The 15661-nt window shown below is 41.7% G+C and overlaps 1 protein-coding gene across 1 annotated transcript in view; it reads left to right on the top strand.

The window, feature by feature from the left end:
- Window positions 1-15661, top strand: part of Pxn (Peroxidasin) — a 493078-nt gene that overhangs the window by 435629 nt on the left and 41788 nt on the right. Inside the window, exons 21-22 of the mRNA XM_080277593.1 lie at window positions 12592-12795; window positions 13520-13636. Coding sequence (XP_080133719.1) covers window positions 12592-12795; window positions 13520-13636 — 321 coding nt within the window. The remainder of the gene's footprint in view (window positions 1-12591; window positions 12796-13519; window positions 13637-15661) is intronic.

The following is a 15661-nucleotide window of genomic DNA, read 5'->3' as shown; positions in this document are numbered from 1 at the left end:
ATTCAACCAATGGACCAAGGAGTGATCGTGGCAACAAAGCGCCTGTACCGTCGGAAGTTCCTGGACGAGGTGATGGTGGTTCTCGAGGACGAGGACGAGCGCAGGGAAGGACGTGACACTCGAGGCAAGCGGACTTTGGAAAACCTTCGCCACTACAACATCAAGTCTGCGCTGTACAACTGGGCTAGTGCATGGAAGGAAGTCCCTGTGAAAACTCTTGAAAATGGTTGGTCTCGTCTGCTTCTCGGAACAGATGTGGAGTACGATTTCCTAGGGTTTGACGTGGATGACTTCCATGCACGGCTCGTACGCACGGCGACGATGTTGATGTGGACGATGTTCGTGAGTGGTTGGACGACGACTTGAGGGCGATCCTGGGTATCAGACGTTGTCTGATATCGAGATCGCGTCTTCGGTTGCTGGTGTCAGTCCCGAACTTGAAGATTCCGACGACGAAGGCGATGATGATGCAGACTCCGCCCAGCAGGACACTACTCCAGCCATCCCCAAGCTGAGCGCACTCCCGGGAACATCTAGAGTTCGTCCTAGACTACCTGGAACACCTGGACTGCGACAGGGAGATGGGGCCCTTGGGACTCGTGGAGGAAGTGCGTGCTTTCCGGCAGCGCATCATCAATCGCCAGAATCGTCGGTCCTTGCGTCAGTCAACGATTGACAGTTTTTCAGGCCCGTGACCCCGCTGTGCCAAGCCCTGGTTCCACCTCCGTTGCCTCCCCAAGACAGGCCCTCATGCTCCGAGCCACAGCCCAGCACATCAGCTACAGTGGAGTCACCGCTCGACGTGAGTTTGCGGCTGTCTTCAGAGTCTTCTGTAGTCGGTACGCCATCACCACTACCCACCGATGCACCCCTTGGACGCCTGCCAGTGATACTCTCGGGCTCTGACAGTGAATAAACAGCAAGAACTTCTCCACTAGACCACACGGCAATTTTGAGTGTTGTGCAGTGAAAAACGGTGTGTTGTGTTAAGGTTTTCAAGTTGGGAGAAAAGACTAAGTAGAAAAGAAATTTAACGTAACTAACCTTCTTTGTTTTGGCTTTGGAAACTTAAAAAACTTGGGAAAAGTTAATGTGCAACACTTAAATTTAATGGAACATTATTTGGACTAAAGTGAACACTGTGAAAAGAACGGACTTCTGTGTGTTAGTGACTAAGTTCAGTGCAAGACTTCAGGAAGAGTGTAGTGCAAGTGCTTCAGGAAATCGTTCTTACTGTCAGAGTCCGAGAGAGGCGGTTATTCATCGAGGTGGCCAGGGACTTGCTGTAAGTAGCCAAAATGTTTCATGTTGTACTATTTTCCATACTATATTTACCAGAATGTTTCATATTGTATTTTTTCCCATACTATACTTACCAGAAAGTGTCATACTGTACTTCTTTCCATACTAAACTTACCTCATGCATGTGCAGTAGGAATGTGTTTTTCAGAGTTCGGTTAGGTTCGGTTAGGTTAGGTTCGGTTAGAGTCCATAAGTACCAGAATGTTTATTAATGTATGAACATACTTCTAAACCCACATTTTATGTGTCTATTGCATTTATTTCAGTCATTTATGTGCCTTATTGGTGTGATTTGGGTGTTAAATAGGTGCTATGCATGTCCGGAGGGAGTTGTATAGGTGTTTCTCTGTGTTAGGGTCCGTAAGTACAAGTCCATAAGCTGGGGCCCAATATCCGGACAAAACCAATATCCGAACCTACCGATGGCTCTATTGATCCGGATATTGGAGTGATTACTGTATATATATATATATATATATATATATATACAGCTGCCACAAATTGACTTAGGACCTCCCCCCACAAGGTATTAAAAAACAGAAATCATAGTATATCACAATGCTTGTTCATGAAATGCCATTCATTAATATGAAATCATGTTTCCCTTGTTTTTCAGAACCTGTTGGATGCGTTTTGGCATGGAATCACTTAGATCTCTAAAGAAATCTAAGAACATTTCTATACACCAAACATTTGTCAGTTTAGTCTTCAGGTTGTCCAGATTGGGTGTCTTCTTCTCTGCCATGATTTTCTTCATCTTTGCCCAGCAGTTTTCTGTTGGATTTAGATCCGGACTGTTGCCAGGCCGGTCGAGGACCTCAGCCCGATTATCCTGAATCCATATTGTCACCTTTCTTGACTTGTGACATGGAGCTGAATCGTGCATGAAAAAGTCGCACCCATGAATAGCAAAAAAGTTTAACAAATGATCTTTCAGAACTTGAATGTACTGTACTGGCCACCATTCATCATCAAGTTCTTAGGAAGAAAGTAGAGGCCTCCCCTTCCCATTTCACCTGAGAAACACCCACATACCATTACTGATTGTGGGTGCTTAACAGTTGGCACTGTGTAAGCAGAGTCATATCAACTACGGGAGGCAGGACAACGAGCCTTAGCAGAACACACTTGAAATGTGCTTTCATTGGAAAACGTAACTTTTCTTCACTCATCCGATGTCCAGTGTGCATACTTCTTGGCAAACTGAATGCTCTGCTTCTTCATGTGGTCAGTGAGAAGCAATTTCTTGGCTGTGGTGCAGCTTGGCAAACCAAGCCCCTTCTGCAAGTGGCGTTGGATAGTTTGAATTGAGACGCCTTGTAACAGCTGGGGATGCATTCTCTTCAATTCTGCTGCTGTCAGTCGAGGATTCTTGCTTACTTCCCTCTTTAGAAGCGTATCTGTACCTCTGGAAGTCGTCCTCTTCTTTCCACCGCCATGCATGTGCTCTGGTACGACATCAGGAGGCAGGCCATGTGCTGCAGCAAGAATCTTTACGACAGTCGACTTTGCGCATCCAGTATGTTCACAAATCATGTTGATAGGGATGTTATCCTGCCTCCATGCAATGATACAGACCCTCTCATCCCTTGAGCAGTACTTTCCATGCATGACAACTCGAACTGGGGATGGATTCCCTTCAATTCTGCTGCTGTCAGTCGAGGATTCTTGATTACTTCCGTCTTCAGAAGCACATCTGTACCTCTAGAAGTTGTCCTCTTCTTTCCACCACCATGTTTCTGCTCTGGTATGACATCAGGTGGCAGGCCTCGCACTGCAACAAGAATCTTCACGATGATCGACTTTGCGTGTCCAGTATGTTCACAGATCATGTTCATAGGGATGTCATCCTGCCTCCATGCAATGATATGTACCCCCTCATCCCTTGAGCAGTACTTTCCAGGCATAACAACTCGACTCTAGGAAAATAACAGGGCAAACAGTAATGTGTACGAAAAAAGGAGGAGGTGCAATCTCGGAGCTATGGGAACATATTCTCCCACTCTCGCTTCTGGGCAAGCACTGACGTGGTGAGTGTTTCACCACCTCCCGCCAACACCAGAGGAGTTGCCAGTTACTTCTTGCCCAAAAAATTCACTTGGTAGAGGTGGAAACACAAAGCAGAGACAGACAACTCTCCCATAGCAATTCTCTGTGTAGGTCCTAAGTCAATTTGCAGTGTGTGTGTGTGTATATATATATATATATATATATATAGATATATAGATATATAGATATAGATATATATATATATCTATATATATATATATATATATATAGATATAGATCATATATATAGATATATATATATATATATATATATATATATATATATATATATATATATATGTACACTCAAACCTCCATTTAAGGGACTAAATGGGGAATCAACTCGTCCCATTCATGAAAATGTCCATTGTTTTACCATATATAAAGACAGTCTTATTATGAAATGCAATGATTGTTTCACTTATCTTACTTATATGATTATGAATATTTTTTTTACAGGTACTGTATAAAGAAACATATTAATGTGTGTAACCTAGACATTAGTATCATTTTTGAATGGTCTTGTCCGTTTGTCAGGTAGAATATGGAGTCCCTCAAATCCAAAATCCCTTAAATGGAGGTCCCTTAAATCGAGGTTTGAGCGTATATATATATATATATATATATATATATATATGTGGGGAAGAAGAAACCAAAGGCAATGAGCCCACAAAACTGTATATATATATAATATATATATACAGTAAGACCTCACTATAACAGACTAATTGGGGCCCAAACCATTCCAAAAAAACAAAATTCCAATAAAAGCGACATCCAGACTTCTCCCTGCTATCCGGGACTTTTTCCAATTTATCAGACATTAGTCTGGATGGCACCAACGGTTTTTAAACTGTTTTCACTACCATTGCAGTACTGTACTGTATTATACATTCACTACAATAATAAAATGGTATAATATATTAAGTAATACTGTACTGTACGCAGATAAACATGTTTTTTATTTACTTTATTGTGGTGAACATAGCTGAAATGGTCAGGCAGTCCGGACTGCTTCTGGCTTTATCGGACTTTTTCCGATATACTGTCACCTCTCACATAACGCATGATCAGAGAGCGCGGAAACAGTCATAGCATGGCCCTTTTTTTTTAGTCCAAGATATGGTCAAAACGCGATTTTGACAAATATTACGTGGGTGAAGAAATTGCCCATTTCTTAAAAGAACGTACCATGCTGCTGCTATAGTGAAAACGCTGCCTGATGCCAAAAATTATGGAATATTTAGTCATTACGCGAGACAACTGGTCACAACACGGTAAAGCACAGACAAAACGTGGGCAGATTTAGTCATAGCGCACGTTGCATCTGCCCGTGATGTATCCCCTCCTCCTCCCTGCCTCATGGCTGTTTGCCCAGACCAAGCCACAGATTATGCCAATTTTGCTAGGTACTAAAATGTATGGATGAGATTTAGTACTTATGGTAGCGCTAAGTACGTCTGGTACGACTTAGAAAAAAAATGCCAACCAATTTTCTGTTAATGATCTGTGATGAGGATAATATAATAGAAACAAGCTGTTCAACTTTATTTAAGAAGTGGCACCAGTGTCCATACAGGACGTGTCGTTATGAAACTTCAGTATGTATTAGACCTACACAGTGCACACAATGCACTCAGTTACGAGTCTACTATGAGCCCAAAAAGAAAGTGCTTGGATTTACTTAAAAATGGGCAAGCCACAATATTCGCAGAAAGTACAAAAACTGGCTTCTCAAGGCCCCTGGAGATGACAGAAATGGATTTTGTAAAGTTTGCAAGTGTACTTTGCAAAACTGTGCGACCTTGAGAAACACAAACACAAACATGGGAAGCTGTAGAGCCTTTTAGTGGAGTGCAACATATTGTTCTCTCACTTAAGAAACTTGGTGAAGCAAATAGAGTGGAGGGAACTCTGGCCATGTTTGGCCTATTGATTAACATTGGCCTATTTTGTCAATATTGTTAAAAAAAAACTGCTATAACTTGAACACAAAAATGTCGGGGTGGTGGGGAGGCGTAATATTAGCGACATTTGATAGCATGGGTAGCGACATTTCAGCAACTTCTAGGCATGAGCACAGCGACATTTGAAAATGTGAGTTGGCAACCCTGATTTTTGTGCCACTCTGGCCATGTTTGAACTGTTGATTAACATTGGCCTATTTCGTCAATATTGTGCAGAAAAAAATGCTGTAACTTGATTACAAAAATGTGGGGGGGGGGGGAGTAATATTAGTGACTTTTGATAGAATGGTTAGCGACATTTTAGCAACTTGTAGGCATGAGCATAGCAACATTTGAAAATGTGAGTTGGCAACCCTGATTCCTGTGCCACTCGAGTCAAGCAGAAGCTTGACGTGATCAAGTGAAAGGAGAGAGAATGTAATTGTGCCATTGCCAAAAAGTGCCAAGTCAACGAGTCAACTGTTCGTCTGACCCAGCGCTTGTTATGATGGAAAGGTACCTGGTCATGTACTGCAACCGACAGGAGAGGGAAGAAGTTCCAGTCAACTCTTTAAACACACACAAACTCTTCAGTTCAAGTTGAGGAATCCTCCAGTGTTTGTGGGTAGTGAAGTCATTTTTAGGTAGGCAAATGTCTTGGGAAAAATCTCGGAAAATTGCTCCAAAAGGTGGAGTTGGGGCTGGCTTGGGTACCATGAAACCCTTTAACATGTAAACATATGGCTGTATAACGTGGAATTTTCATAAAGTGGGACCTGGCAGGAACAATATTCGCGCTTTATGAGAGGGGTGACTGTATTGGAATTTAGTCTGGTAACTCCTTGATTGGGATAAAAGCAAATTCAAGTCTGTAGAAGTCAGTTATATCAAGGTTTTACAGTATATCTATCTATCTATCTATCTATAGCCCGATGCCCTAATCCCGCAAAGGGTGGCCGCAGACAAAACACCTGCAAGTCGCTCTGTTACCCACCATTTGACTACCCTTCCCCCAACTCACCCTTCCCTCCCTCATATACCTCTCAACTCCATCCCTCCACCTCATCCTTGGTCTTCCCCTCCCTCTCCCTCCCTACACCTCACCTACATACACCCTCTTAGTCAGTCTTTCATTCTCCATTCTCTCCACATGTCCAAACCATCTCAGTATATTTCTCTTAATCTTCTCAACCACATCCACACCCACCCAACAACGTTCCTTTACTTCTTCATTCATCAACCTGTCCCTCCATGTCACTCCACTTGCTCCTCTCAAGTAACTCATTTCCACTGCTCTCACTCTTGACTTGTTCCCCTCCTGCAAGGTCCACGTCTCACTTCCATATGTCAGGGTAGGGATCACAATACTATCATGCAGTGACTTCTTAACTTCCATACTCACCTCCCTATTTCTCATCACTGCTTTCAGTGAACCAACAACCTTCCTTCCCTGCTGTACCCTTTCATGCACTTCATCCCCCAAAGTTCCATCCTTACTCATCACACTACCCAAGTACTTGAATGCACTCACATTCTTCATATCCTCACCATCCAACCACACTGTACATTCTGTGACTTCATTCCTCTCAAACACCATAACTTTACTTTTGTTTACATTAACTTTCAGCTTCCTTCTCCTACACACTGTCCCAAATTCATTCACCAGACCTTGCAACTCCCATTCATCTTCACTCAACAATACTGTATCATCGGCAAACAGCAACATTGGAATCTTCCAAATCTCACCCTCATTCATTAGAACCACCCCCACATCCACTGCCCTACCTTTCACCTCCTTTACAACCCCATCCATGTATATATTAAACAGCCATGGAGACATCACACAACCCTGTTTCAGTCCCACATTGAGATCAAAGAACTCACTCAGCTCACACAGTATATATATATACAGTATGGACCCTCTGTGGTACTGTGGTAGAGTGTGCGTTTTCGTACACGGGTGAACCAGGGTTCGCGCCCTGCCAGGGTAATAAACTTTGGGAGTGTTCCCCGGCCACGTACTGCTTTGGCGGACATAAGGGGTGCTGTGGTTGAACCAGTGTCACCTACTATAAAGTATGCTTGCACCCAGTCAGCTTGCGTGGGCCAAGTTCTCAGACTACACACACATCCAAAGCCACTCCAACACTACAATTACACTTACAAGCACTTCTCACCCTACATACAATCACAGCCTAAGCCACTTGGTAGAGATACATTGGCTGTATCGTCCTGACTTCGGTCTGGATAGGCCAGTCCTGCAGTGGATACTCAAATGGCTGATGATGATGATGATTATGATGATATACTGTATGTATATATATATATATATATATATATATGTGGGGGCGCTCACCATCCACTCACTCGATGTAGTGCTGCTCTCAGGTGTCTGCCTTTTCTTCTCTTCCATCCTTCTTTCCTTCCATCCTCTTCTGTCTTTCTTTCCTTCATTCTTTCCTCGTCCTTCTGCCTACGGGTGACTTTACACTTTGTCTTCTGTCTTTCTTTCCTTCATTCTTTCCTTTTCCTTCTGCCTGTGGGTGACTCTACACTGAGTGACAAGCCAAAAGGTTTCCTGTACACAAGGAACCATTTACTATGCTGGGTGGTAACCATATAATCAAATTTTGGCACCTGGTGGTTTAGTGGGTAATTATTGCGTTCCAGTCGGATTGAGCCGGTGAAGGTTTATATCCAAGGGATGGTTGGGGTTGATTGCTTATGTAATGCCACTCAGGGATGAGTGAGGCTGGTCACTCTCATCTTAAATGTCGAGACCAACTGCCTAGCCCCAGGCTCCTATGCTCCTCATGGGGCAATGTAGGATTGGATGATGATGATGATATATACTGTATATATATATATATATATATATATATATGTACTATATGTACTGTATATATATATATATATATATATATATATATATATATATATATATATATTATACGAACTGTATATATATATATATATATATATATATATATATATATATATATATATAGGTATAACTCAATCCTCGTAAACCACGGTAATTTGGGTCTGGACCACTGCCGCGGATTACAAATTCCACGGTTTATAAATAATAACTCTTATGTGAAAAATTAATTAGGGTCTGGACTTTGGCCAACCACCCCCCAAAACACCCTACCTACACCTATCTATGCACCATCAAATGCAAACATACAAATTTTGGAATATTCAGTGCATGTATTTAATAGATATAAGCAAGGTTAAGGGATCTCACCTTAATCCTATGACGATATTGCTTAAGTGAATGAGGTGGGGTGGTGTTGGGAAGAACTTAGAACCTCTCAGCATGAGGTGGGGGTACTCCCTCATGCTGTTCTCCCTTCTCCAGCTCCTCAGCCTCCCTCAGGAAGCCCTCAAAGTCTGCCTGGTTTTGTTTTGGTTTCTCCCTGGTTTTGTAGATCGTCCTTATGGTCGACTCGTTCCTTCCATATTCTTTTACCAGGCTTGAAAACTTCTCTCCCTTCTCAACACAACAAATGAGCTCCAAATGTTGACTGTACGACAACGGCGGCTGCTTCTTGATGCCACAGGGCTTACAGTGCTTCTTCAGGGGTTCAGGAGGGGCCATGGAAGGTAGGAGGTGGGGGGAAAGTGCACAAAAAAAGGCAGGTAGCTTTCGTACCGCACTGTGATGCTCTGTACTGTGAGGGTTGGCGGGCAGAACAACAACAACATGGCGGCATTAGTATGCACACTTGCCACCAGGGACGGGTGGTGATTGGTTGTTGGGTCGCGGTTATCAAATTGAATGCCGCGGTTTATGATTCTCATCAGAAAAGGCCCACTTTGGTGCCTAGATCCGCAATTTTCGTGACTTAACAGCGGTTTAAGGGTGCTGGCAGTCTGACAGCCACTTAGCCGCAGATTACGAATCCGTGGTTTATAAACACGCGGTTTATGGGGATTGAGTGTATATATATATATATATATATATATATATACATATATATATATATACACAGTATATATATATATATATATATATATATATATATATATATATATATATATATATATATACACAGTATAAATACTGTATATATATATATATATATATATATATATATATATATATATATGTATGCATGTATATGTATATACAATCGATTTTCTGGCGCTCTTGTTTCCAGAACCTTGCCAGATTAACCATTGTGCTGGACTAATTGAGGTTATATATATCACATACTGTACTATATAAGTCAACAGCAATGGAGGTCATGTGTGAAAATTCAACAATACCCTTCTGACCTGCTATCCTTCAAAGTAATCACACTGTTCTAATATAAGTTGTTATGGAATAACTGAACCTGGTTCATTATCATGCTACCTGACAAGTCTACTTCTTCACTCTGACACTGTCAAAACCATTCTATCATTACTCAGTTTGCTCGATACTCTCATCAGACCTCACAGTTTTTCTAATGCTCATGTGCTTCTTCAAATAACTGTCTGGATAGGATTTCGATATTTTTTCCCTTTGCTTCTTGATATCATAAACAGTTGATGAATCAACACCACATGTGTCACAACTTTCACATGGGAACACCATGGCCCAGTTTTTTCAACAGTTTTGCTTTATTCTGTACAGTCAGATCTCATTGATGTTGACACTGTCAAAACCATTGTATCATCACTCGATTTGCTCAATACTCTCATCAAATCCCAGTTTTTCTAACGCTCATATGCTTCTTCAAATAACTGTCTGCTTAGTTTTCAATATTTTTTCTGAAATGTAATAATGCATTTTGCGCTCCATATTCTCTTATAATGTGCTTCAGTAGATGCCAAAAATGGGAATAAGTTTTCTTTATGACTGTGGTAGTAATTCAGAATAGATTTAACTAAAAGAATGAGAAATTTTAGAACTGTTGTACTCAGAAGAAGAAAAATTGATGGTTAGGAATGGTTAATTGTGTGAATTTCTTTTTCTGTGTCTGTCCTCCACTCTTCCTATTTTTTCCATCTTTCCTGTCTCTTCATATTGCTTTTCTTTCCTTTACGGGTGGCTTTGCATTGAGTGACAAGCCAAATGGTTTCCTGTAAGCCAGGAAACCTTTTACAAAGCTGGATGGTAACCATATAACCAAACCATACGTGCTGATGAACTATGCAAGCCCTGCCTGGGCTTCTAACCTCACCAAAACACACTACAACACTCTACAGACCATACAGAACAAGGCCTTAAAAATAATCACAGGCTGCACAGCTACTACACCCACAGACCACCTACATCAAGAAACTAAAGTCCTCAAAGTCAAAGACCACCTAGACATGAGAAGCACCCAGTTTCCTGCTGCAGCTTCCACAAACCCACAACATCCACTACAGTACATGGCAGCACATCCACTCACACCAAGGAACATCAAAACAACACCCAGCACACAATACTATACTGTACACAAATACTGTCATCTCTCCCCCCCTCGCCCACCTCAGACCAACTTCCTGAAGCATATCCACGCTCAGATCACTCGCCACTCCATTCAGTCACTTAAAGACGACACACAGCTGCATGCACGGCCTCCTGACATCCACCCTTCTGAATCGATATCTTCCTCGTGAGGACAGGGTCCACCTGGCCGGGCTGAGATGTGGGCACCATCCAGCCCTCTTAAGCTACCAGAAGAGGCTGGATGACTCTGTCGCTAATGCCTGTCCAGGATGCAATACAGCACCCCATACTATTAAGCACATTATGGAAGACTGCATTGCACGCAATCACCTACGCCAACAACACATATCCTCTTTGAGAGCTCTGTGGGAAAGCCTGGTCTCAACCTTGCCCTTCCTAAGGGACTCAGGGCTGTTCAGCCAGACTGCCTAGGGAACAATTACTACTACTACTACTACCATACGTGCTCCCTACGTGTCAACAAGTGGGTTGGTGGAGGGTTAGTGCCCCTCCCCGTAAAACAAATAACTCAAAGTCAAATGGCCACCCCTTATGGGATTATGGCGTCTGGCAGTAGATAGATAGATAGATTCTTATTCACAGACAGTGTACAGTGATGACAGTGATGGCTTACAGAGTTGGTTAGGAGAAATATGAGAGAAGGGCCAGATGGTTCACAACTGAGATAAGCAGAATCGATGTTCTGATCCCAGTGACTGATCCATTCCCTCCAGTCTGTTTAGGGGTTATTACAGTATTCAGGTATTATTCAGGTAGCTCTAGACTTTCCAGCCTTTCTTTATTAGATATCTCTCTCATACTTTGCACATTCATAAGACAGCTCTCTCATGCTTGTTACATTCATCCTTGTGGCTTTCCTCTGTACCTTTTCCAGTCAGTGAACATATTTCTTTAAATGTGGTGGCCATAGCACTGCTGCATAGTCTAATCTGTCTTCTCATGAGCATGGCTATCTTCCTCAACATATCCTCATCTGTATACTGTATTTCTCTGTACTGTATTTAGCGTGCACAAGCACATAACATGTACCTAAATTTTGAGGAGAAATTGTAGAAAAATAAAGAAAACCTGACTTTCTTAAATGTTGAACTAAAAATGTCCTCTGAAGCCAAGAATAACTGAGAAAGGCAAAATATTGTAATTAAATACAGTATGTACCTTGTACATTACTGTATCACACTTCAGATGTACAGGTTTATGTAATATCTGAAAGGAGTCTTAAATCTGAGAGGGAAAAGTCCAAGCAGTGCCAAGAAACAAACCTTCATTTGCAAAATAGCTGTGATTTGTAATGGCAACAGGTGCACGATCAATCAGGTACTGACAAACAGCAGAGTTACTATTACCATCCATATGAACCTATTGCATTACCAATCTCCTTTCTTCCCATTTGGTACTCCCTCTCATCTTAAATGTCAGGACCAACTTGCCTAGCCCCGGGTTCCTATGCTCCTCATGGGGCAACGTAGGATTGGATGATGGATGGATGGATCTTGGTCTTTTGTCATGTAATTGTAGTTCGAGGACCTTTTTTGAAATTGGATTACATTTTCTAAGTCTGGCTTCAGTTATACAATGTGTCCAAATCGTCTTGCAACTCTTTACAGCTGTTGCTGTCTTGAATATAATTTTGCATAATTTACAAGGATGTTTATGTGACTATTCAAGCTTTCCAGTTTGGCATTTACGCATAATAAAGATATGATAAGAGTAAACACTTAAGATGGAGGCACAGCACTAGTCACATTCCTTCATCAAGAATACATACCCCTAAAAACAACATACATGTGCATAGATTGTGTGTGGTTACACTTTATAAGCAGAGGTTTATTACTGTATCCTCAGGTATACGGGTCAAGTGATGCAGAGATGCGTCTTTTAAGAAACCTAAGTAGCAACCAAGGTGGACTGCGTGAGGGACTCCACATGCCAGGTGGAGGGAAGCCATTATTGCCTTTTAGTAATGGGGCACCAGTTGACTGCCGCCGAGACCAGAGTGAGAGTGCCATTGATTGCTTCATTGCTGGTGATATAAGAGTGAATGAACAGGTGAGCTTGGTAGAGACAGATGTACAGTATCTGATACTGTGCATGCACTGAAGTTTAGTTTGTGTTTTTATATATTTTTTTAAATAATTTTTCATGTGAACTCATAGTCTCAAGGTTAAGAGTATGCTGTACAGTGTTTTGATGGACTTTATTCTTAAGCATTGACTTTGGAGACTGATCGAGGATAAAGACTGCACTGTTTAGAGGACTGAAAAATATAAATTGTCGCCATACATTCTGTATAGTTGCAGCCATATCTGTTGTGATTATCTACTTCTTTACCTATAGGACTACTCACTCCATTACTCGCTTTAGGGCAATATGAATTAATGTAGCAGCTGACTATTGCAAGCAGCTCCGGGCCCTATTGAAATTTTTCCTGCAGAGTCTCTTATCAGTTCCCCCCACCCCTTCTGTATCATATAGCCACTTTAAACAATCTGAGTGCCTCACAGGCATTTTTTACAAACACCACATACACTTGACAGTACTGCTAGTACATGTGCACACACTTGTGCTCACATTACTACCAAGGCACCCAAACACAGAAACAGACAATGCATTTAAAGGTGTGGAATGCTTTTCAGTAATTTTAATTTCATGTGAGTACAATACAGTACTTAGTGCTGCAACATTTTCATGGAAAATAAAAGAAACTGTAATTGCATATGGATTTAACTCCCAGTAATATTTCTTTCAGAAATATTTGTAATGTTTCTTTCAGTCAGGATTGACAGCAATGCATACTCTATGGTTCCGTGAACACAATAGGATTGCTGATGCTCTCACAGCACTCAACTCTCACTGGGATGGGGACCGTGTCTTCCACGAGGCTAGGAAGGTATGTCTAATTAAAATGCTTTGTAAACAAGTCTCCTAGGTACTTACCTCAAAATTGTGATTTAGGTTTTAACTTTTTTGCTGTCTGTGTATTGGTGGCAGTTAGAATCATGTCAGTACATTGTGGATTTATTGGACAGCATAAGATTGTACAAGCCATCAGACATGTCACTGGATGTATTTGATGAGCATTGCATTCCTTTTAAGTTTGGTAACTCTCATTACAGTTTTTACCCAGTGTGTTGTATAATGATTTAATATGAACTAACAGTTTTATTTTTATTATTTATTTTCATTATTTAAAAATGAACCATCTAAACTCAGATTCACTCCCAGGGTTGCAAATTAATTTGTCTGTAAGATCAGTTATTAACTGTAAGAAGTGGAAATGTTGGTTGCTGTTGTGGTTGTTGTTGAAAAACCTCAGTCTGTCAGGACAAGCAGACCCATCAGCCACAGGCAAGCAGCCTCCCTTGCAAGGCCATTCCTTGCAGTGAACCAATATTCCCTCATGGCAGACAGTGCGTCACCACAGTGAGATGTGGGAGAGTGTGGAGGTTCGGTTCCTGGATGGACATTGCATCTGCGTCTCCACCCAGTTAATGGAAGCACCATAGTAGGCTTCACGTGACCTCATTATTTGGTCATATGATTACCACTCAGTGTTGTAAATGGTTTTATGGATTACAGAAAACCATGAGGGTTGTCACTCAGTGTAGAGCCACCTGAAAAGGAATGAAGAGTAATAAAAAGTGACCGGAAGGAGGGGAGAAATAGGAAGAGTGGAGGACAGACACAGAAAAAGAATTATAAAGGTGAAGGAAGAAGTAGGCAGTGCCAATATCAAGAAAGTGGTTGATGGTGTCATAAAGACTTTGTAGTTACTTGTAGAGAAGTATATTTTAGACTTGTGGTCGAGCGGCTTTTATATCTTGTAGTAGCTTCCCCACCAAATGTCATGTAGTGACAGGAGAGGTAAAGAATAGTATGGGACTATTTTTATTTGTCTTGGAAATATTAACAAGTCTCTCACACGGAACGAATATAAGTCCCGGGTAGCTACCTCCCTGTCTCGCTATTTGTCTCTCTCTCTCAAATCGCTAAGACCTTCTTCCGTGACCTGTCTCTAGGGTCGCTTGTCTCCTTCTACTCTCTCTTTCCTAAAATCTGGTGTAGCAGGGGTGTGTCACGTGTGTTCCTCGTGGATGGAAAGCTTAAGGAGCCTGTGTGTGAGTATGTGTGTATATGTGTGTGCATGGTTACCAGATCTTTGTTCACGAGAGGACTGCTGACAGCTAACTGCATCATCTCCTTACTGGCCTCTGTCGTCAGCTTTCCTCAGTCTCTTCGGAGGTGTGGGTTCGTATCCCACCGCTGCCACCAAATGTCATAAAGACTTTGTAGTTACTTGTAGAGAAGTATATTTTAGACTTGTGGTCGAGCGGCTTTTATATCTTGTTGTAGCTTCCCCACCAAATGTCATGTAGTGACAGGAGAGGTAAAGAATAGTATGGGACTATTTTTATTTGTCTTGGAAATATTAACAAGTCTCTCACACGGAACGAATATAAATCCCGGGTAGCTACCTCCCTGTCTCGCTATCTGTCTCTCTCTCTCTCTCAAATCGCTCAGTGTAGAGCCACCTGAAAAGGAATGAAGAGTAATAAAAAGTGACCGGAAGGAGGGGAGAAATAGGAAGAGTGGAGGACAGACACAGAAAAAGAATTATAAAGGTGAAGGAAGAAGTAGGCAGTGCCAATATCAAGAAAGTGGTTGATGGTTGTCACCAGGAAATGTCAGTAAAATATGAATAGAAAGAATGTTGAAAGGAGAATTTAGCAGTGAAGAGCTGTGCTACCTTTATGGATGTGAAAGACACTGCTGTGTTGAAAGTTTTGAGAATGTTCACTGATGGACAGTAACCCTTTCAGTCTGGTGATGTATTTCATATTTTATTGATCCATCCATCATCCAATCCTACATGCCCCATGAGGAATGTAGGAGCCCGGGACTAGGCAGTTGGTCC

The sequence above is a fragment of the Coenobita brevimanus genome, chromosome 70 (genome assembly GCF_032717465.1).
Source record: "Coenobita brevimanus isolate Jiangsu-jjx chromosome 70, ASM3271746v2, whole genome shotgun sequence".
Classification (NCBI taxonomy): Eukaryota; Metazoa; Arthropoda; class Malacostraca; order Decapoda; family Coenobitidae; genus Coenobita; species Coenobita brevimanus.
Note: the sequence above shows the minus strand (reverse complement) of the source record. Positions and strands in the feature narration are given on the sequence as shown.